The sequence below is a fragment of the Dryobates pubescens genome, chromosome 21, assembly GCF_014839835.1.
Source record: "Dryobates pubescens isolate bDryPub1 chromosome 21, bDryPub1.pri, whole genome shotgun sequence".
Taxonomy (NCBI): domain Eukaryota; kingdom Metazoa; phylum Chordata; class Aves; order Piciformes; family Picidae; genus Dryobates; species Dryobates pubescens.
Genome location: NC_071632.1, coordinates 15,007,460 through 15,032,448, shown reverse-complemented (window position 1 = coordinate 15,032,448; position 24,989 = coordinate 15,007,460). Strand labels below are relative to the sequence as shown.

General features: G+C 39.6%; 1 protein-coding gene across 1 annotated transcript in view; it reads right to left on the bottom strand.

Moving 5' to 3' along the window:
• KMT2C (lysine methyltransferase 2C) overlaps positions 1-24,989 on the bottom strand; it is a 184,585-nt gene that overhangs the window by 100,728 nt on the left and 58,868 nt on the right. The window contains exons 4-6 of the mRNA XM_054171155.1: positions 14,658-14,864; positions 12,748-12,887; positions 11,767-11,876 (exon numbers count right to left, since the gene is read on the bottom strand). Coding sequence (XP_054027130.1) covers positions 11,767-11,876; positions 12,748-12,887; positions 14,658-14,864 — 457 coding nt within the window. The remainder of the gene's footprint in view (positions 1-11,766; positions 11,877-12,747; positions 12,888-14,657; positions 14,865-24,989) is intronic.

Sequence of the window (24,989 nt, the reverse complement as noted above, 5' to 3'; positions counted from 1 at the left end):
GACAGCAGTTTCCTTCAATCCAGATCCATTATTTACTCTGCAGAATCTGCCACTCTTCCCAGTTCTTTATAAGGCAATTTCATAGAGAAGATGAGTGGAGGAATGTTTTTTTAAACAGAAGGAAATATTATTTTATTAATTAAAAACTAGAAGTGAGAAGGCTAGATGTAGAAACACCTGCAGTGTTAGAAAGAGACCTGTCTAGACTGCAGACTGGATACATGCACTTATTGTATCCGAAGTGAGACTATGTCACAGCAGTAGAAGTAGGGTGTATCAAGTTGTTCTAAAAACGCCAGAGGCTCCAAGAAGCATTTATTTATTTATTTAATGGCAGCTACTTCCCAACCCCTCCCCCCCGCAGTGTACTGAAGAGGAGCATGACATCTTTGAAGGATCACTAAAGAAAAAAACCCACAACATTGGTCTAAAAGCTTCTAGGAAGTGCTGATTTGAGAACATGGCACTTCATCAGCTCTTCAAGTAGTATTATTAAATAGAATCTTATTATTAATATTAATCATGACTATGATTCATGGAACAACTACAAGTTACTGGCAGCAGACCTACCACACTCTGTCTACTCTTTATTCCCAGGTCAGATCTACAGAATGGAGAGGAATGGAAAGTAATATTAATTCTCTCACATAAAGAGATGATTATCCATAGTAGCTTACCTCATTACAAAAATAGCTTTACTGCAGGTAGTGTCTGTATTTAGCACTTAGTTTTAGACACTCACATATGAAAGGCTGTTGGTCCACATTCATGAAGATTCCTCAGCTGTCTCTCATGCGTGGTTTGCTCCATGACATTAAAAAAACCACTCAAGGACACGTGCATTAATGGCACTACTTCATACTGATGCCTGCAATATTTATGCTCAATCTGCAACTCTGGGACAGAACTTACACTAATGGAAGCCAGTAACAAAATCTTTAGGGAGTTCAAAACTTTTTTGCTAATGGTTTGATTTTGCAAGCTGCTGAGTACACCAATCTCAGAAGCAGTTCTTAGGCTACTGCGTAAAAACAAACTGATGGCAACACCCTAGCATAAGCACTCCTGAGTTTTAAGTTAAAATATGTTTGTATGACTTTTTTGTTAAGGATGGCTGAAGACCCCAAATGAAAACCTCTATTATTTGTATTAGTAGGAAAAATATTACTCAAACTCTTGATTGGAATAATCAAAACTACTTTATAAATCAAATTTCATTAAAGAGTCTGAACTTCAAAGTTCTTGCAAAAAAAGCATGAGCCACATCCATGTGCTTAAATAAAAGCCTGTTTCACAGAGAAGCTGCTGTGAAACCAAGGTTAGAGTCAAGGTTCTAATACTAACCAAACAATGCTACAGATCAGCAAATGTACCTACCAGGTTGTTCCATAGGGCTCTTTTTATCTTCTACTCATGTACTATCTATTAAGAAAGCGATGAAGATGGCTTTTTATTTCTATGATGCTCAAAAGCATAACGAGGATCTGTCCCTGACTAAAACTAACCAACATTAACTATGAAAGATTGATCAGTCTTTCTTCATAAATGTAACCATCACACAGAGGCAAAATGAGACCCCTAAGCACAATCATTAAAAAACCCAACAGATCAATCCACATTCAGTCGAAAAGACTGAATAGAAAAAAGCTAAATAAGAAGCAGCCATGAGGGAGGTGGTAGTAAGGTAGAAAATGAGGGCTCCATTTAAATACCTAAAAAAGTGAGGAGATCACAGAATCACAGAATGCTTTAGGTTGGAAGGGATCTTCAAGATCATCCAGTTGCAATCCCCCTGCTAAGGAACACTTACATTTACTTTCTTCTGCAAATTTCTGTGTGCTTACTGTTGGAATCTTAAGTGATTGGTGCAGATTCCTGCCTTTTTACAAGTATATTTAGAGTTCCAGTATTCTTATCTACTGAAAATGTGAATGGGATACTAATTCACATTAATTTGTAGTATTTTCATAGATTTTTTTTAAAAGAACATTTTGTTATTTCCCTGGTCCACTTTTAAACTTTGGAAGCATTGCATTGTCTTTTTTTTTTGGCAGACCTTGAAGGACTATGCTACTGCTGCTGTGCACAGAAAGACAGGAGAAAGGGAGAGGCCAAATGTCCAATCACACAGCACCAAAATGAGTCAGTCCCCCTAGCAAACTGAAGCACTAGCTGAGGAAGGAGGTGCAATCCTGATTTAAGAGACAGTGCAATCTTCCTTTAATGGACTTTTCTTTGCTCTTCAGAAATCAGGTTCTTCCTTTTATTAACACATAATCCCCCCAAATAATATGGTATTAGATTATAAATCTTGAAATTAAATGCCCAGCAACAGAGTGCCACCTCAACATGAACTAGCATGTTACTGCCTTAATGCTCAGAGTAACACTTCAGAGAAACACACGGGGTGGGGGGAAGAGAAAAAAGAATATAGAGAATTTCTTTGGGTGTATTATGAAAAAAGTGCTTTCTACTCAAGTCATGCAAAAAGGAAGAAAAGGTCTTTGTGAAAGACACTTCACCAGTTTGGAACACACACTAAACAATTTCACTTCAGAGCTTTCAGTAAATTATTTCAGTGAATGTTATTGAATAAAGGAAACCTGCACTGGAAATTCCTTCAGGAACATAGGCCCTTTCATGTTTCTCAGCCAGGCTTTTCAGCTTTCATTTCTGGGCTATTGCTGTTTCTCTCTCAGTCTCTCTCAGTGCCCCTACTCCATTTTGTCTGCTTCCTACAACTCACAGACTGCCCTTACCATCTGCAATGCCAATCATTTATTCAGCATCAAAACCCTCTCAGAAACATCTTTGTAGCAACAACCTCTCTCCCTCAATTCTGGTACCCACCTATTCGACATCTAGAGTTCAAGAAAGGTGCATTTTTCAAAGCATTCATCTTGAAAAATCTCACAGACTGAAAACTCTAAGGCTGACTCTGCTTTCCAACTCCTGTGCCAGAGAAGCACGCACAGGGCAAGCTCCCACATATCAGCCTCCTGGCACCACAGCAGGAAGCCAGCAGCACCACTGCAAAGGGAGAGAAAAACGAACAGGTGAGGCTGAAACATCAAACACTTTCCTTGAGGTGAAGCTGTATGAATCATCTTAAGGAAAGATATCTCATGCTAAGTAGCCCAAGAATTTTCCCTCCTCATTTGCTGCTGTGTTCCAGAAATGCAGTTACTATGGGAAAGCTCATTTATGGAGATTCACCTGCCAGAAATGACACTATGCTTCTGTTCAGGTCTGCAGAACTGCAGGGGAAACTGGGCAATGAAGTTAGAGAAACTGTATTCATTCACTGGAAAAATATGTTGACTTATTAAAAGCCCTCTCTTAGTCTGAATAAAGTTTATTACTTAAAGCCAAAATGTATGTATTAGAATACAGGTACTAATCATTTCTCCTTTGCAACAGCTGGCAAGGGTTAAGCTCCAAGACTTGTTTCTCACAGACCAAAGAGGGAGCAAGATGCAGTTTCACCACTCTCATCAGTGCATTAATGGGTATTGACAATACTATTTGCTACACAGACATTCATCAATATGGTTTGTTTTTTTTCCGTATACCTGGAAACAAAAAGGTAGGGATAAAACCACAGCTGTTCCTTCACAGAAGGCTCTGGACAAAGTAAACCAAAAGAACATTCTCAAAAATAAATGATTTGTTTTAAAATGTACATCTTTACTTCTGCTGCATCTCAGAAGATGGAATGTTCCTCCAAGTTGTGGTTCATGAATTAATGCCTGCCTTCCTCTTGTAAACAGAATCAACACGCTGAAGACAATATGAAAACTAACCATAGCCAAACTGGTCTCACATTACCATGTGCCCCTTTTCCTAATAAACAGGTCAGACACATGATTACCTCAGTTAATGAAGAAAAGAATTACTCTAAAGACTGAAAAGTCACATGAAAATATTTGCACTTGTTAAGAATCAAACTCCTAAAACAAGTACTCAGAGAAAGCTCTAAATCAAACCCTTTGCAAAATCTGGTACATCAATACTCTGCTGTATATTAGCACAAAACCAGCACAGTGTGGTTTGTGTCTCTAAAGAAAGGAACCTTTTAAATAATAAAAAATTAGCTTCTCAAGAAACAGAAAAGTGCTACATTCAGGATGTATCAGATAGCCTTGAAGTAAGTATGTCTTCACATTTATAATACAGTTTTCTACTCAAACGTTTTTTTCACTGGCTGGTTGACTTGAAAATTTACTCAACAGTAAGAGCATCTCACATCAGATAGTACAACTCTGAAATATTAATCCATCTAGCACCTGGTAGGGAAAGTAAAAACAGATCAGCTATTCATTCAACAAACCAAGTACACTATCAAAACCAACACTTAGAAACAATCTCTCCTTCAGTAACACACAAAGACTTACTCCACTATCAAAGGCTTCACGAGCAAACAACTGAATCAGATCACTAGGAAAAGAAATGCAATTTTCCTCCTCAATAAATGGAAAACTCATAATTAAAATCCATTTCAGACCACTTCTTTGATCCAAAATTTTTAGACTTTACATTAGCTACATTTTCTTCCACAGGCTACTGCCTCTCACTTTATGATCACACTATTCAGAGAGATCACTGTTTCATAGCAAGCCTTTCAAACTTTCAAATACGTCACTGAAGATCCACATCCAAGAGTGGAGTTTAATTAGGTCCCAAGGTATCCATATTATACATGCCAAAATAATTACAAAAACCTATTAGAAGCAGAGATGTGTAAAGGTCTTGACTTAGTGTTGACTATTACTTCATTTTCTTAAATACTAGCAAGGATATAGAATAACCTACTTTATTTTGTACTAGAAGATCTGGTCTGTGAGACAAGTGGGGAAACTGAAAACAGTTCTCTTGAAAGCTGAGTCCTAACCTTGATAGCTTTAAAGGTGGTGTGCTTGATAAAGTGAATAAACAAAATTCCTTATTTGCAAGAACTCCAATTTAGTTTTTTTCTGTTCTTTGTTTCACTGCAGAAGAAAAAAATAGAACAGACAAAATCCTATCAGATAATTTGATACACACAAAAAATATCATTAAAATCTGGCCAAAGTACCTGCACAGTTAAAAATAACAGCTACTAGGTAAAAAGCTAGGTAGTTAGGTTTTGGAGGGTAAAGTGTATTAAATTATGCATTATTTGCTTTGGCTCCTAGACTCAGATTATAGGTGACAAGAAAGCAGAAAAGGGTGAGTGTCCCCTCCCCCCCAATACTCCTAGTGTTTACAAATGTCAGCCTTTTTCCTTGTTGTCTGCCTGCTGTCACTTCTTCCCTGTGCCTGGGCCCTCTATTTTGATGAGTGCTTTTCAAAGCAGCTACCACAGGACAATGACTTCAAATGAACAACAGTATGTCATGGTAAAGTTGGTTTTTTTTTGGTTCAAACAAAAGAATGCTTTAATCATTGCTCATGTGACAGTAACAATAAAAATAAAGTTGTACATCTTACTTTAAAGCAGGCAAATATCTGTTCTCAAACTGCAGGATCTGCAAAAAACCTGAACACACGTGCAGGTCCCATGGCAGCTCTTGAGGCTGAATGGATTTACCAAAGTGGTACTGACATCATTTATGGTGTACAAAAGCCTTCCAGAAGAATTACACTTAGTAGACCAAACCCAGCTATGACAATTTCAAGATACTGTGGCTGCTCAGCAGAGCTTGGGAAATACAGCTATAAAATAATTGACGTAGTGTTTCTGATGTCATTAACAACCTGTAAGAACAGTCTGATCCGTGTTCTCCAAGAAACAACTGACCAGGATTTCGGTGTCCAAAATCCAAAGCATTCTGGAACAATTAATGGAAGATAATCTGCAGTGTTAAAAATGCTACCAAAGCTGTAGCCTTAGTCACTATGTCTTTCTTTGAAGTACAAAGCTCGTGATCATTGGCAGAGAAATGGCTACGAATTCCAAATTAACAATGGGGAAATTAATGAAAAACTGAAACACTTCACAGCCCCCACTGCTGAACTCTGGCAGTATTTGTAAAACATGCCAGGAACAGAATGAAAGTACTAAAGTGACCAAAAGCATATGAAATTGTCACTACTCCTCTAGCCTTTCTCTAGCACTTTCTGTGCTATAGTTCTCCAAGGGATGGGAACCCATAAAAAGAGGTGAGATGTTATTTTAGAAGAATACTTCCTGCAGTACTTCCTTCCTCACTTGCAGGACAAAAGCAGCTACAGAAGTAAAAAGAAAAAAAAACTCAGTAAGATAAAATCAGAAACCACTCCCATAGAGCAGCCAGGTAGTCACTCCCAAATTGCAGTCAAGGAAGGCAAGGAAAAGCCAAGTGCCTTGTGCGTGCAAAAGTACCATAAAAAATCCCTCAAGAGCTGGAAGAGGAACTTTTGAATACCAGAGCTGCTCTTTAGTATCACATTACAAAGCTTCTCCTTGAAAAATGGGTGAATTCACAGGACTCTGTCCAGAAATAGTATAAATTATGATAGATTATGTTCTTTATGTTTTTTTCCCTGACTTTAAGACTTACTAGCTCTTCCAACAATGACGAAGAGAGCTTTCAGAGCATCCAGGAACTGCAAATCCTTCACTTCCAAAAATAAAGCAAAAAGACACCACTACGTGCTCTGCTCAGCTAGGTTGAAACATGTGAAGCCAAGACCATCCCTACCTTCAGGATTCTGCCATCTGCATGATTTTTCACATAAAGTTTTTATGATGATGAAACCTAAAACTAGCTGGGAAATTGCTATGGCTACATGGCCATGCTCATCCACAGTGTACGAAGTTAACAGTGCATGAAGATGTTGATGCTTATCTTTATATACAAGGAAGAACACAAGGAAGTACCAATTTAGCCAAATCAGTATTGGGCTTCAAGCAGCACAAGTGAACATACACACATACACTAAAAACACAGCCAAGTCTCAACAAGATGAGAAGGGTACTGAGGCTAAGGAGCGAAGACACACTCAAAATACAAACGCTTCAAAAAAGTGTAAACCTTTAAAATGTTTCCCAGCTTTTCTCTCAATTTACTTCCTTAAGGTCTAGCTATGGTCATGCTAGAAACAAGGCTCAAGCAAAGAATTAAAAACAGTTGATGGAAAGGGCTTTCTGAAACAGTTTGAGTCAGATATTTAATGTGCAAACTTTCTGACATTGCCCCAACTCTGAAGCATCTACAAACAGTGCAATCTTCTCTCTCTGCTGGCAGAATTCAAGGGAAGTTGCCTTCAAAAAAGGTTTTCAAGATTTCATACCATGTGAAAAGGGCTTACAGGGAAGAGATGTGTCAAAACAGCAGATAGGTCATTTGGAGTTTGGAGCTAAGGTTGGAGGTAAGATGCTATTGATTAGCTTGCCTCTGTGTGAAGCAACAACTCCTACAAGTTCTCAGCAATGATAACACGCCAAACACTGCCTGCAGAAACTCAGCAGGAGCGGGCAACAGCTGTCCTGTGCAGAGAGAAGAAACTGCCCTGACTAACTTCAAAATAAAAAATGGGTGGGAGAAGACAACAACATTTCAGCTGTTTGGCTGCAAGAGTCCTTCCAACCCCTAACATTCTATGATTCTAAGAGTCTTCGTCCTGAAGAAACACTTGACTATTACTGGGGAAAAAATAAAAGCTGTGAAGTAGATAAATATGCAAAGAACTAACAGAATTCCAGGGCAAAAAGAAATCCACATTTTATGAAATGGAAATGTGAATATTTTGCAATATGGTATTTTGGAAGGACTGCTTTAGACACTTTGTTACTATCATGTTTTCCCTACTCAGTCTTTAAGCAGATAGGAACCTCCTTCTTAGTTTACTGTTTTCTCTGACTTTAATGCCCTTGACAAACTCTCCCAGACTTATAAACTGCTTCCTACATCTTATCAGAAGAGAAAGCTGGCTGGGAAAGTTACTGTTGCATTCCTTTCTTGCACAGACTTTGCTCAAAAGTAGTTCAAACATGTTATCTCCTGTGTCTTCCTTAAATTCACTTTTTGAATTGAGCTACTTAAATATCGGAGGAAAAAACAAGTCTACCTTATTTGGGACTTTGTAGCATCCAGAAGAGCTATGGCTAGACAATGTAAGGCAGACAAGCAGTAAACTTCTTTATTTCCTCAACTGACTGTAAAGCAACAGCCACCTACTCAGCATACGTAAAACAAACAAGGAAATTACAAAGCAGTATCTAACGTACCTGAAAATATTTCAGAAACCACTCTTGTTAAAAGCTGAGCAGATGCAAGCCCTAAAGACCTCAATTTTAAATGGTAATCCCAGCAAATTCACACTTCCAAGTATCAAAAAGCAGCATAGTCAAGAAAGCCTAAGACTGAAGCCAGAAATACAAGAAAAAGCAGAAAACTCTGCTTGTCCACATCTATTTTTTTTTTTTCAGTAAAAGCTCTGATATCTGTTCAGTTAGTTTCTTTTGCTTGGTTTCTTTCACTCAGTCTGCATTTCATAGCATCTTTGCACCTTGCCACAAATATCTGTAGAAACACCTTACAGATACAGGTCTATCCCATGAAGACCTATTAAAATACTGGAGGAAGGACCTGCCACAACTGGTTGTTCAGATTCTAACTTCCCAACTATACGAACTTCAGAGAGAAGTATGCTAAAGTCATCTTGAGAAAAGCTCTGCCACGATGCTTGCTGCCTGGATACCCTGTTCTTTCTGTCAACTTTTGAAATTTAGAAAGTGGTTCTGAGAAAACCCATGACTCCAGGACTCCCATTTGCTGAGATGAGCAAGGTAAGCCAGACAAGCAATGAGTCATCACTAGAACCCATAAAGGCTAGGACACATCTACTACCATAAACCTAACTGCATATTCCAGCTTTCATTTGTCAGTTGGTATAAAATAACAGGATGCAGATTTCACATGTACAGATGAATGTATGTGCACTCATTAATATTAAAGAGAGGCAAATCTCTCTTTTGAAAAAGTCAAAGAACTCATCTATCTAGACACAAATACATGTAACAAACTGGTCCGATGTCTTTGCCAGGCCTTCAAAATGAGTGAATCAAAAGAAAGAACTGAAGAAGAAAGAAATGCAAAGCAAGCTACTTTGTGAACCATGCACGGATACCAAGATGTCTATAGCACTGCATTTTAAACCTTCAGTAAACACAGGCCAGGAAGAAAACCAAAATAAATTAACATACATACTCTGGAATAGGTCAATGAAATATGTCCACACAAGCTTTATTAATGCAATCACAAATTCAGTGAAGCCAAAGGACATCTCAAGTGGTAAACAAGAGTAATAAGAAACACTGTCATATCCAGTTAAAACAGATTTGCAAACAATAGACAGTCTAAACTAATGAGAAACATGAATGCAACTTACAAATTAAGAGACATTCAAGGTAAGAACAGCCTCAAAATGTTCTCCACAAATTAAAAGACCTATCCCACAGTACTTTACTATCAAGTAAAAGTTTGTTACATGTCAAAAATTAAATATGAACATAAAGAAAAAAACAACATACTTTCCCAGCTAAGGAAAGATGTCAGTGCTGCAGACCACATCATAAACCCATGTCATGCCAGAGGGACTTCCAAGAAGACAGAAATCCCCAACCAAGCAAACAACACCAAAACCCAAAGCAAATTTGGTGGCAAGTAGAGGAAACAGCATACAGATTGTTTTTATTTAAACTGCTTTTCTGTATGCCCTGAGCACATATTTGCATCTGCACTGACAACAGTATTCAGAACATTTAAATAGAAATAGTACTTTTAAAATGCACTAACATCACCACAGAAAACCCAAAATTTTAGCAAAACACAAGCTGTAAATGCAAAGCCAGGCATAATTTAATTACTATACCTTTCATTCAAAACTTTCTCAGGTATCTCATGCAAAGAAAGTTTCTTGCTTTAAGCTTTTATGAAAACCAGCACCTTACACTTTTTGTGCATTCTTTAGCTTAGTGATATTTTTTTAAGCAGTGAAAATATTATTACCCAGCACTAGTGCCTGGCCACAATCAAACACAGGGCTGCCTGGGCTCTAAACCAGTTGTAGACAAACTCTTTGAGCAGCCCCCACAGTGCTGCTCCACGGTCAGGAACAGAGAACTACAGAAGTTTGCTCCTTCTTGAGAAAAAAAAAACAACAAACCAACAAACACAAACTAAAAGAAAAAAATTCCCTGGTGTTATTGTGGGATAAAGATGTCCCATTTTGTCTAGCTATTCCTCTAAAATCAATCTTGGTTGTAGTTTTACTCTGCTCCCCCTGGGGATGTCACAAGAAGGATAAAAGAGAATAGCCAAACCAATGTCATTCTTCACTGGCTGACTGCTGCATTACAGCAAAGAAAGTTTCTCAACAGTTTCAGAAAAGCTTGAATAGAAAATATGTAGAGTGACAAATGATTCGCATTTCTCTCATCTCTGTATTGCACTGAAACGTGCAACAGGGGGACCTAAAAATTATTTGCAGGACTTGAAAAGATTAGCAGAGAAGCTACAGAGCAGCACATGAAAAGACATGGCAGGAATGGAAACTGCCACACCAGAGAGACCTAGCATTCTTCAAAAATTCTTAGCTAAATATTTGCCTTATAAACATCTACACAAAACTTAAAATGCAGTGATGACATGAAGGGGAGGCATCAGCACCCTGAGGCACAGGGGAGGTGGAAGGTGCCATGCAGAAAGAAACACACTGAAATAATGGAGATAGGTGGAATTCTACAGAGCAAAATGCAAGCTTGAATGCTGCAGAAAGAATTTCTGTCAGAAACCAGAATGTTGTAACGAAAGTGACTGAAGATGAGACTAGGCTCCTCTAGAACTTAATACTGTTTCATTCTTAAGAGTCTTTCATTCTGAAAGCAAATACAGAGAAACCAAGTCATTCAAAGCAAAGCATTTATCAATATGAGAAGTCAAAGATGCATGGAAAGCTGTATTATATGGCTTGCACTGAAAGACTGATTCAAAGCAGCTTTTTAGTCCATACAATGAAGAATATTTATTGGTATCGTCTGCAATCTTTTTTTTTTTTTCACTTCAATATAATGCATGAAAAACATGAAGAATCAAGTGAAAATAAGCCTAAGTACAATCATGGGGAAATATCAAAAATTGCACAGATTGATAGCATGTCTGATTAATATAGGGAAAAAATTATTATAAATGAGACAAGAGTAACTATGATCCCAAAAAAAGGAGTTATGTGGGCTAAAACCAATGTGAAATAGCTAGCCTCATAATTTCAAAATGCTAGCAGAATATGACACCATCCTTTTCAAAGGTACCTAGTTAGAAGACTAAATATATTTACCAATATTTAAAAGCTACAACATAGGCTCTGTGGTTTTCCTATACCAACTTGCTTTTTGAAACCAGTATGAAAATTATCACCAATTTTTTTACTACACCGGAGCCATGTAACTTCAGAATATAAACTGGCAAAATAGGAATCTCCTCTACCAAGCAGGGCATTTGCTAATTTGAACTCAAATTTTCTTTGGTCTGTATTTTATTTTGGTCTGCCTGGTACTTCCTACATTCTAGTGACTTCTGAACTAATCAATGCTACAATCCATGCAACACCACAAGCATTTTTAAATAAACTGGAAGAACAGATGACATGAAGACCTGTCCAAAGAAACTCTATAAATGCGAGCTCAGAGATCCCTATGTGCATATCTTTGGTCATACTCCGTATTGCTTTAGTCTACTGTCCTTTTTTCAACCCCACCCCTTCTTTTCCTACTTGCTTGAGCATTCAAGACATTTTACTTACTTCTGTGCTCCCTGAGACAACAGCTTTGTCCACGTTCACCGATAGCTGCTCTTCAGTCTGGCAGACTCCCAATGACCACTCCGCACAGCGGTGATGAGCCCAGCAATGACCTAATGCATAGTTAAAGAAAAAGGAGCTTTGGTTGTACAACTCTGTCAAGCACTTCCTGTAAATACTGAACTGGGCTCTAGTAGTAAATACTTGCCAGATAAAATGAATAGTCTCTCTTCCTCCTTTTTCTCTTGTTCTATTAATGCCCTTATTATCCTACACTGAATGTACTGCAGTTACCACCAGACACTAAATATACTGCTATTTCCTTTTTTAGGGAACACACCTGCCTCTTCATTTCAGCACATTCTGTTATCTAATTCTCAGATTCTGTAAGCATAATAGTGAGACATATAGATAATCAGTCATACATGCTATGTTTGTGTGAGACAGACACATAGTTACATTTGTTCTTATATATGAGCAACACTGCTCTTTTAAATCTTCCATTATTTCTGATAACCCCACATTAACAGTGAGAGATTAGGTAAACCTACTGGATTAGGCCTTCAACAATTTTATTAAAATGTGGGTTTTTTTCCTATTCTCCCTAAAATAGAATCATGATCATCATAGAATGGTTTGGTTTGGAAGGGATCTTAAAGATCATCTAGTTCTGCTATGGGTCTCCCATGCCCTTCTGAAGAGATCATCACCTGAACATATGTTCAACAGTACATCACAAATATTTTCCTACACAAATCTGGCCACCACTGTCCAGTACTTGAAGAATAAACTATGGAAAACCACCATGTACTGTTGGTAAAAGATACGAAAGCATCATCAAACACTTGACAGACACCACAGAACCAAAAATCAATAGCTGAAAAACTTCACTCACTCCCATTTTAACTATTGTATTACTACTGGACGGCAAGAAAAAACCCAACCAAACAAACCAAACCGAAGGAGAACAGCGACATATCTTACCTGTTGGCTCAAATAAGGCTTGAACATCAATGTCATCTGGTAAGCCAACTAAACTGAGTTCATCCCAGAATTTGACAACCTGATCGTCAGAAGCAGTTTGGGTGCTTACACTTGTACATGATGCTATACTCGACCGAGATCTGTATTGGGAAGCAGAAAAACAAACTTAAGAAATGAACAATCTTTGCCCATTTAGCTGGATACTTGTACATGAACCAACACTTGGGGAAAGGGAACACTTTTTTTTTCAAAAGGTGGTAAAAAATAAAGCAATATGAAATCTTTCTTCTGCATACTGTAGTCCGAGATTCTTCTCAACAACACTTTTCACCCCTTTCCATCCTGATCTTTGATATTTCATTTTATTTCATTTATATGCATACGGGTATAAAATAAAGTAGCTGTCCAAGAGCAGGGGGTTAGTTTCACAAGCTTTAGAAAAACAGTTTTTCCCTCTTGGCATTACACAACATGCATTTTCACACCACGGACATTACTGCATAGACTTATGCTGTGTACTTGCAACGCCATCAAGCAGAAAGCTCAACGGCTTCTCACACATTCGAGACGTGCAGTTCAACAGCGCCAACCGAACACTCAGCAGTTAAATCAGTTCGGACGGTCTGCCGGTCAGACCCGTGGAGCAGCAGAGCCCTGCCCGGGCCCTCCGCAGGCAGAGGCCCCTCAGGCGGCCCCGCCTCAGGGCGGGCACTGCCACCGCCTCCGGCATTGTTCCCCTTCCCCGGCCGGGCCCCGCGGCCCGCAGCCAATCCCCAGCCTCCAACGCGGCGCTCCGCGGCGGGGCCCGCCCCGGGCCTGGCGGCTTCCCACAGCCCCGCACAGCCACCGCCTCAAGCAGCCCTGCACAGCGCCGCTTCCCCAAGGCTGCGCTCATACCGCGCCTAGCCCCGCGGACAGAGCAAGCCTACGGTGACTGGCACATCTGCCTTAGGAGGAAAGGCTGAGAGACCTAGGGCTGTTTAGCCTGGAGAAGAGCGGCCTGAGCGGGGATCTGATCAATGCTGATCAATAGCTAAAGGGAGGATGGAGCCAGACCCTTCTCAGTGGCTGCCCAGAGAGGTTGTTGAGTCTCCTTCACTGGAGGCATTCAAAACTTGCCTGGACATGTTCCTGCGTGATTTACTCTAGGTGATTGTGCTTTGTCAAGGAAGTTTGACTAGATGATCTTCAGAGATCACTTCCAACCCCTACGATTCTGTGACAGAACCCCTGTATCTACGGAGTATCTCATGTGCAGATAAATTTAGTAACACACCCATCAGTCACATCACAAGTTCCATTGCCAGACAAATGCAGGCACAACTTCACTGCAGAGCTGTGTACATCCCTGCCATTTTTCAGGCACATTGGACGGTGGGCCTAACCTAAAAAACCTTGGGACACTACCCTTTGATGGCAAAACCCACCCTTTTGAGGAACCTGCCAATGAAACCCACTTCTGAAGGGTAGGAAACACGTGCTATGTGCCTGTGTAACACTGTTGCCACTACAGGAGCCAGATCTGAAGAGGGGGAGGTGAAAAAGCGTCAGCAAGATGGGTAGAGGCTTCCAGTTTTACTAATCTACAAAATACATGAAGTGTCAGTAGTCCAATATCATCTACTCTTGTGCATACTTGTACACAAGTAGATCTGTGCTTTGCAGTAGTAACTGTCTTCTGTGTTCTAGAGTCCAGATTCTCATTGGAGGGGAGAAACCGACCACTCTTTAAAAGCAGAGGAGACAGCTGTTCCTACACTGCCTGCGTGTTGAGTCAGTGAAGTTTTTCTCCCCCAAATGACTTGCATTTTCCCAAATACAAATTACTATTGCAGTTCTGTATGTGTAAAGACATTTTCTGAACTTCATGCAAAAGAAACAAAAAAAGCATTTATTTAGAACTGACTTACTTCTTCTGTCCTCTCTGTTTGCGCGGCACTGAGTTTTGCCGTGGAGTTCTCTCACAAGCTCCATCGGTGCTGTCGCTGGCTTCACTCTTGCTTAAAGGCTGGTTTTTCCATGGGATAACATACCCAGGAGTTGGACTGAATTGTTTTAAGTCTCCTTGTCCTAATGAGCTCCGTTCTCCACAGTAACAAAAGGCGCAGAGTTGTTCGCTGTGAAAGGGAAAATAATTACTTTGTTTTGGGGGGAGAAACCATCAGAGGATACACCATCAATGAACAACTTTCATGCCAATTTAACCCTTTATAATAAAACAATAAAAGCTCCCCGAGTGCTGTCAGGTGTCGGAATTCAGCATACAGAAATGCTACTTCCAGCTAATTTCAAGTTACATTAAAGGAATTACTTTGTTCACAAATTTGCATGCTTAACAACAACAACAAACCCCCACATACAATATTCAAATGATTAATATAACCTTTTTGTTCAAATAATCTGTATTGCTGAAAGGCCTCAGAAAACGGGGAAATAAGAGCTGGAAAAACTTAACATCTCACACCCATTAAAAGAACTCAGTGTTGCCATCACTGAAAAGGCAAAGCTCTGCCTTTTTGAATAGAGAGCATGACTGCACATACAGCTTTCTGTAAGCATATACATCTTATGTAACACAGACACTGTACACCAAAAGCTTTCATGAAACAGAAGAAAAATGGAATGATGACAAAAATCACAGCAATAGCTACAGTCATACATACCAGGATATATGATATGCACAAATCCAAATAACCTTGTTCATTTAAAAACAAACAAACAAACAAACTAATCCTCCTTTAAAAACAAAAGAATACCTAAAAGTTGTACTTAGAGGAAATTTGTATTTACAGAACTATGACCGCTCCAATATCCCTGCACCATTTGCAATTATGTTTTAACATGCATAACATAGCAACAGTGTTAAAATGACAGCTCTGACAGCACTCCTTGTGTCACATCATATGGAAGCTACTGAAAAATATTTCTATAATAAACATATCCACAAACTTAAAATGTGAACTTCTGCAACTAATGCAGTTTGCATTAAAGGAAGGCCATTTAACACATTTTTTTTATGCTTAAATGAGCAATTCTGTTTTCTTCATATTTATGCCCTTAAGACCCCACAAAGATGCCTCAGGGAATCAGGCACTTGGATACAGACTTGGTTTTGCTTGGATCCCATAAATAGATTACAGTGCATCTCTGAGGTGGCACATTTGGGTTCGAGGCATTTTGTGTTGGGTGGGTGAGTGGAGGGAAATAAGGTGGAAGGAAGAGAAAACCTTAAGGTCAAACTCCTGTATAATATTCACCAAATTTGTGGAGGGTGGAATGAGCAACCTGTGCTTTTCAGCCAGGTGAGGCAAGGATTGCAACACAAGAAAGCAGAAGTAGAAAATTCCTGATTGGAACAGAAGACCCTCAGAAACCTACACTGCCCTTTAGATTTGGTTTAATATAGTATGGGATGGGTCTTTTTGCCCTCAGCATAGAGCAATGCTAGGAAGATAAAAAAAGAAAGAAAAGAGTACATAAAATGCCTTTGAACTGCTCTGCTTCTACAGTGCTGGTAATACAGTCATTTGCTAAGGAAGGGAGCAGCATGTCACAAGCCCAGAATGAAGCAAAATACTTTTATTTTTGTTCTGTTGGTATGATGGCACCTTCCCTAAGGCAGAGAGCTCTTTAGGAGACATGCAGATTGGTGGGCAGGCGAAACAGGTCCCATTCATAGCACTCAAATTAAGACCCTACACCACAATACTGTCAGGAAGCATTCGTCCTCAGTCACACATCCCTCACTGACCCTGCCTGAACAGAGGACCAACATCACCAGCACAACCCCCTGAGCTGGTGGTAAACGTCTGACATGTTCCAGAAATCTTCAGAACAAGGTACCTGAAGATAAAAAGCTGGGCAGAAAAGATGGATAAATGTAGCATAAGAATAGGGGAAAACCAAACAGTCCCAGCTAAACAGTACAAATGTCTATTTTAAAGCTATTTTTCAATGGGATGGAGCAACAAATAATTATTTACTTGTATGTCAGTGAGCATAACCACTTGACTACCAGTGAAATCTGATCTGGCCTTGCAGGCAGAGTTTGCAGGAAGGGAAAGCAAAGCTATTTATTCTAGCTGAGACTAGAGAGACTTGTAAGGAGACTTAAGAGATTTAAACAAGCAGCACCACGGTATATAAATTACATCAGTTACAAACACAAGATTATCCACAGTGGAGTAAATAATTATTCATACATCCTGTTAGGACAGACTATCACTGCTCATTAAAAGACTCAAGGATAATTATGACTAAGTAAACAATGCTCCTTAAAGTGATGTCATAGCAAAGATGCAATATTGTTAAGGTTTATTAAAGAGAAATACAGAACAGTAATTTAAACCAACCAACCAACAACAGCAAAGCTCAAACAAAACAAAACAAAATTTTAAACCCCCCTACCTTTTAAAGCAGCATGATGTGAAAAATGGCATGCAGGGGTAAAGCAGATATTTCTGGAGCAGAGAAAGGCAGCTCCAGTATCACAACTTCCAGCAGTAGCTTTCTGCAGGCAGAGTGAAGTGAAACAACAAGAGCAGAGTTTCACAGCTACTCTGCAGCGTGGTGTGGACAGCTGTGAAGCTGTCAAGAATCATATGGTTTGTGCTAGTGCTCCTGCTCCAGCAAAGCTGGGGACAGGAGCTGAAGCAAGTGCTCAAGTGCTTGCTGCTGGGTGGGGGCTGGGGGAACACGTTGGTAAAGGTTTGTGAACACACGGATGCAGATGCTAAAGACAGGAGCAACAGAACATTCTCAAGCCACTCCCAAGAGACTGTGAGGCTGAGACAGACGGGAGGGATTATAAAAGAGGAAAAGAAAGATTTCACACTTTCAAGGCAGGCTAAGCAGAGGGGTTCAAATGCATGTGGCACCTTAATACCTGGAAATAACCAGTGGCAGTGTACACCCTGCCTAGCATCTGGATGCAGAAAGCCATGGTGGTCCGCTTCCCCACATGTCCCCCTGCTGATCTGTCATACAGTACAAAGTGGCCACTTCCCTCATGTTAGCCTTTTCAGTTTGTGGTGGGTTGAATTTTAAAGGCATAGCCTAAAACCACCACAATGTTTAAGTGCTCAGTAAATATTTTAAGTTATGTCTGTATGGGCAGAAGGTAGAGTTTTTTAGTCCTATCATCTGAGCATTGCAAAAAGTACTTACAAATCTACTTTCCATATGTCAATATGCAATTAGAGGATCTAAATCTGTGATGGAAGAACTCTCATATTGAAGATAACAGAATTGAGATACTGGCAACTCTGAAGATCAAATCCTAGATCTGTTATCATAATTAGCATATTTTCAGAACAGGCTAATTCAAAGTAGGATAACAAGCAAGAGATGATGTGTCACCTATCTTTTTATAAGTTACTAAGGAAAAAAAGAAAGAGAGAGCTCATCAGTATTCCATTTAAGATGTATCTATGATGCTCCAACCCAAAAGATAAATTATTAATGATTTCATTATTACCAACCTAATTCCTAAAATTTACCAGAAAAAATGCTACCTTTCCATACAGGTTCAAAATTCCAGATGTGGTTTATTACCAGTAGGTGCTTATATACCCCACCTCATCTCATGCATTCATACATCTGTATGCACACAAATCTTAACATGTTATGCTGAGCAAAAAATGTATTTGGAACCAACCAGATATACAGCTGGGCTTGGGGGATGCAGTAAGAGGCAATAAGGCTAATAATGTCTGAAGCTTATGTCTGTGTCTTGCCAAGCCATTAGAGGAGATCTTGTTCAAAAGATGCCTTTTCTGACAGAACAGGTCTCAGAATTCCACTGCAGAGGTCTTCTTCTACAAGTACTTACTTCATTGTCTCATCAATGCCTCTTCCTCAAGCAGAGTTTATTCAACCTCTTGACAAGAATCTAAGATGCTACAGTCCTCGCCAGTCCACATCCCAACACAAGAAAACCAAATGCCCTCCAGCCAGTTAATCCTGGAGCAAGGCAGAAGAGCAGTAACTATTTCCTGTACTTGACCGATGACAGAAAGCACTTGGAAGTCGCCCTAAAACACAGCCTTTCCCATTGAAAGGAGCTCATTTCAACACATGCAGTATTGGGCAACTAGTTGCACAATAATAAATTATAACCAGAGGAGAAACATTTTCTGGTTTGCTTGCAAATAGTCAGACTGAGGTAAATTTGACAGCCCCAACCCCTGTTATTTTTTTAACAGAATTATGGCCGACTGCCAAGATTACCAACACTTAAAGCACACCAAGTGCTTCTGTAGTTACACTCTCAAGAGTAAGCAGAAGTCCTTCTTGGATCCTTATGAGTTGGGAAATGGCACTGGGGTACCCTGTGTCAGTCAAGGCTCCTTGATAATAAGAAGCAGATGTGCAGACTGGCTTACATAAACATGTTTTGTTTATGCACTGTCCCGTATCTCACAGATCTACACTTGTGCCTGCATGAGCACTGTGCTCTGCAGCTATTGGAAATCTTTGGACTGGTCCACATGAATTTGCGTGACCCTCAACAGTATCAGATGTAACCTCTGACTCTCCTGCCTATTTGTCATACATGGGTAGAAGACAGTCTGCAAAGATATGGGGCACTGTCATCCACCTACAATCTGTGCATACAGCTAGGGGAGTAAATAAATAACTCTTCCTCATTTCCACAGGAGTAACTTTCTTCCATGTCCCTAGGACCCTCATACAGGTGAATGCCAAGGAAGACAGCAAGTGGCCCATGTTAAGTATGTCTATTGGTAAGATGCTTAAAGTTATACAGCCCTTTTAGTACTAAATGGTGAAGGAGGCAGATGACAGAAAATCCTGCAGCCACCTGTCCTGAAAAGAGGTGTTAAAAGTCCCCTTGTTGCAGGAGAACATGCACAGGGGAATCCAAGCATCCTACAGAGATGAACAAAACTGTCAACAGCAGGAGAAATACAATGGATTCAGCTCAAGAGATGCTTTCCTCTTAGCTTTTCTCGAAACCTTCCTAGCCTACTGTGGGACACCAAAGTTTTACTGTGCATTATCCTTTTCAATCAGTCTTATTAAAAGCAGAGATCATTGTTGCTGTTTAAACAGGAAAAGGCAATGGCTTATATCTGGAAAAACCCAAGGCATGGCAATTCCAGTCAGATGCACCAGCTATGACCATTGCCTGAACATTTAAGTTACAGATGACCATTACTGCCATTTGCCATGGTAAAGATTGCTTAAAAAAAACAAACAACTGGGAACGGGCAGAGATAAACATCTATTTCATTCATGCTTTGGCTTGAAAAAGAAGGCAAAGAGGGTATCACACAAATTTGCTTGTTTTTAAATAAATTATGCAATATTTTTTCCTCACTATCTGGAAATACCTCCCAGGATGTATTTTTTCATGCATACTTTTGCATTTTTGAAAGATGAAACGGAGAAGCATAAAACCTTGGGCTGTGTCGGCAAAGTTGTTACAGCAACCTAAAATGTTTTTAACATGTCTTTTTCACAACTAAAATTAAGCTCAGCACCGTAAAATGGAGTATTTGGGAGGAAAACTGAACTTCAGAGCATCGTTTCTACTGATTACTGAAGCAGACTGATGAGAATTGGCCTTGAGAATTATTCTTCCACCTAACCCTTGTTAGTGGTCTTAAAATACATTAAAAGGCCAAATTAATCACTATTTAGCTATGCCAAGTTGTGCTAATGTACAAACTACTTTACTACCACTCATTTTATGTTGTGATATTTGAAGAGGAAATTAGTTTTCTCCTTAGTGAGGATGCACTATTGTATCATTTTTGTAAATTCAACTCAAGACCTACATGCTACATTTTATGTGAAAAGGAGATTTCTGGCTTAAAACAGAGCTGGCCTGCCAGCACTAGGCTTGCTGCCCACCAGAGGCAGAAGAGCTGCATGTAAGCAGCTGGACAGGCCCAGGTGAAGACAACCTTGAATGGATGGGAGAGACACTAAAACTGCCCCTGTGAGCGGCTCAGAGTGGGACTCCAGAAACTGGAGCACCTGCTGGCACATGGCAGGAGACATTTCTAAGTATGGTTTCTGCAGCTGGACCATCTTACCTGACAGATTAATTCAAGAAGCAAATGTCTGTACAATTTAAAGACCTGGTCACGACTGTCATTGATCATGGGTGTGAAATCCCACCCGGCCTAAGTTCTACACGGGAACATCAAACACATTATGGTCATAATGTCAACTGCTCAACCTAAGAAAAGGATTAAGGCTGCCTGTGAAACCTTTCTTTGGCCCCACTTGTGCAATATGCCTTCTGTGCTTCAGGAAAGATGCAGACCATCTGGAGAGAACTCAGTGAGAAGAATCAGAACTCCAGAAAACATCATCTACGAAGAAAGTATGATCAAATTTGGGATTTTTGTTATGAAATAAAGCATGCTGGGGAAACAAGCCCAGAGCCTTTTGCACAAATCCATCCTTCATTATCCCTAGCAGATGGTACAAGTAGTAATGGGATAAACCCAGAATGAGGAGAGTGTGAGTTGTATGTGAGGAAAGTGTTTTGAACAGTAAAAACAAAGAGACTGGAAGGGATTGTTTAGGGAGTATCTGGAGGTTTTATTATGGGAAGATTTAAGAGTAGTTTATGTAAGCTTCCGTCGGGCAAAACAGCTGTAGGTATCTGCCTTGGAAAAGGAGGTGAGCTTAGATGACATCCAAAGATCACATCCATCCTGCCCTATGAATCTGAGGCAGAGCTGCTTTAACAACAATCCATCATCAAATTCTTCTGGAGATCATTTCCTTAGTCAGTGCATGAACAGAGAGGACGGACAACCAAAAAATGTTGAACTTCTTGCTCATTTTATAGTGTGTGGTCATAGTCTTTACCTACTGGCAACACTACAATTGTGCTCTGAAGACCAAATCAGTAATTTCACTGTGGGCTAGATTGGTCATTGATACAGTGCTGAAATATTACCTCACTATTTTAAAATAATTCATTTTTGTAACACAAGGAAATGTTATCTCTACGTTTAAAGATGTAGAAGTCAATCATTGACCAGAGGAAGATACTGTAAATGCTCGCACAGATTCAGATCTGGAAGTGTAAAGGAGAACTCTGCAGCGATTTCAAGTGCCCTGTTCCATGCATAAAGTCCATTTCTCTGCAGGAAGAATTCTTGTAGAGAAGTACTCATGTAAAACTACAAATTGTATCGTAACACATGTGCATGAAAAGAAATAATCCCTTTCAAAATTCATCTTAATACCGGTATCTCCTACAATATGTGCTTGACTCTGCAACCTTAAAATATTTAATGTTAAAAATATGTTAAAAAAATTATTATCTCCTTCCTGCCTTAAGATCTGGCTTCTCCTTCCACCACTGCAGTGTTATTCTGTCCAGATTATCTAAACTCTCTGCCACTCCATAACTTCTTTTCTCACTGAGTGTTGCTAGTTTTATAATGTGCTTTCTTTGAAGATGAAAAAAAAAAAAGGCGACGAAGAAATTCCCTGCTACTTTTTCACCATTTTCTTTGTTCAGAAAAATCAACAGATGTTCACCAACCACTTCTTTTGGATGGAATAAAGCACCCCAGTCCTCCATCTCCAGACTCCAAATTTGATCTTAGCAGCACCAGCAACAAAATAAGGGAGAATTGAGCAATTGGCCTGGAATGAAAATTACATGCTTTGTCCAATTACAAGTGAAGCAGGAAAGCAGGAAGGTGTGCTGCCAGGGTTTTTTTGTAGTTTTAGTGACAGTCTCACAAGAGCAGATATTTAGCAGACCAAAGCACTAGAAATCAAAAAAAAAAAGAGCTGTGTGAAAAATCTCAGCCTCTACTTATTTATTTTAAGAACACATGATTATGGCAAAAGGACCAAAAATGTGCAATTAATGAAATTTACAGTCTCTGGAAGTAGAGAGAAAGCAAAATGAATCAAAAGGTGTTTTGTTCTTCTATGAAATTGTGTTTCTAGGCCATTCTTGTTAGCTTTTAATGCTTGGAGCCGACAATGTGGGAAGCAGAGGAGGAAGGTAGAAGTGGGCTCTGCTGCAAGTCGCAGCCGGGTTCTGGCTGCTTGCCTGCCTCATGGGCTGCACTTCCCCTGCTCTCTGCAGGCAGCACAAACCAAGGGAGCAGATTCCTTTCGAAGAAGCTGGATTCCACTCAGCCATAACTCCCAGGCTGACAGAAGCTTCTCACAAGGCTTATAAAAAGAAAAGGGAACAACCAAAGGAGAAGGCTCCAAAACCCTTGATGCTCATGATATATAAGAGCTGGCAGCATTACTTCTGCCACTGCCAGGCTTGATAGTTTATCTTTGTTTGATGTTACTGCCCCACCCTATGTGTGGTCAGTAACTCATTCCTTCTGAGCAGACACACACACACACTTCACCCTTTTCAGTTTTCCTACTCCAGTATGGCTCAGGCACTGTTTATTTTAATGGCTTTTAGCACATCACTTTTTGAGCACTACACTGTTAACAAAATCTGTTACTAAATTCCCTACCTCAATCCCATTTGCAGTCAGTAGTTCTCTTGAACTCCCATATCCCACCTCAAAAAGGTTCTAACATTGACCAACTTATCTCTTGCCTTTCAGATTCACAGACTGCATTGGGATGGAAGGGACTCTCAAAGGTCATCTTGTCCAAGCCCCTGCAGTGAGCAGGGACACCTCCAACTATATCAGGCTTTCTCTAGAATGTTCTTATTTAGCTCCAGTCTCAGGGAGGATCAAGAGAAAAATACTACCCCAGCCAAGCTTTGGCTCATCTCTCAGCCATTGGAATCCTCTGATATATCTGTAATCCTCCTATGTTGAAATCACCTCTTTGCAGTAACAAATTATTTAATTATTTCATGTGAAGTACTTCATTTTATGCCCCTGTGCTTCTCCAACCCCTTCATCTTCACTATCAAAGACAGAAAGATAGAACTGTCTTATACTCAACTCTGAAAAAAATGATGCAAAAGTAGCTCCACCTACATCTGCATCTACTTCTGGTTGCTTCTTTTCTGTGTTGCAGGCAATTTCTGCACTGTCTGTTATAGTCCCATAATTCTCCTGTGTCTCAGATACCTAAAGTATTTTCTAAATATACATTTATTTCACTGGATGAAGTTACCTGTACTATAAAATAGAAACAGAAAAGCCTACCAAAAAAGAGATGAAGCTGATTATTATGAACGGTTTGGAAAACAGCTTCAAAACTACTTTGCCAGGGTACAGGTTTCAGTTCTCTATAGACTCACACCTGATCCTAAATCCTGATACATGTTCTCCCACAATTACATGACTGAATGTCATCAGCATGTGTTATCTCACACACTGTATTTTCTCTTAAGAGAATGGAGTTGAGCTACTCAGCAATTAGTCCTGCTACTCCTGCATGACACAGTGACACTGTCAGCATACCATGGACAGTGATACAGATGATTGATCAAGAAGTCACAGATCAGAAGAGTGTTTCTTCTGCTAGGTTTCAAGACACAGTACCAAAATCCCTCTAATATCTATTCCCCACCTCACCTCCCATTGTTGTGAGGTCATCGATGACTTCTGCAGCTAACACCAAATTTGCATCTCAGTCTGGAACCAAAATTACCTCCAGTCAAAGAAACTTAGGACTTCCAATTAATTAATACGTTAATTATTTATTTCAAAAAAATCAGAGACAGAGTCTGATCATTGATATTTTAATTACAAATTAATAGCACTTATGTTTTTTATGCTTTGATCGACCCAAGCATGGGCCTGTAACAGATTAGACAAGATTGAAAGGCTAAGGGAACACTTCCAAGTTGGAAAGAGGAGTAAGTTGAGAGCAAATAAGGGCTGGTTCAGAACCATGCAGAAGCTTTTTTAGAAGACTGTTGTTCAGCTTAAAAAAAAAAAAGGACAGCCAAAAAACCCCAAACGACCCCAAAAAAACCCTCCCACAAAAAACCAACCAAACACACACCCAAATTTATGGTAGGGGAAAGTGCTGTGATCAACAACAGCAAGAAAGTAACCTTGAGAAGAACAGAGAGTGGGTAGAAAGTGCTAAAACTTTTGCAAATCATCCAAATCAGGGTCAAATAGAGACCTAAACCAGCTGTTCAGTTCAAGTAGCTTTACATATTTATTACAATTTAATACCAGCTTTGGAAAAATTTATTTAGCACAGACACTTTTGTGTATTTCATTCAGGTATACACACAGGATCTATATAACCAAAAATTCTCTGTAAGAGAACATATTTCTTGGAACCCAAGAAGACTG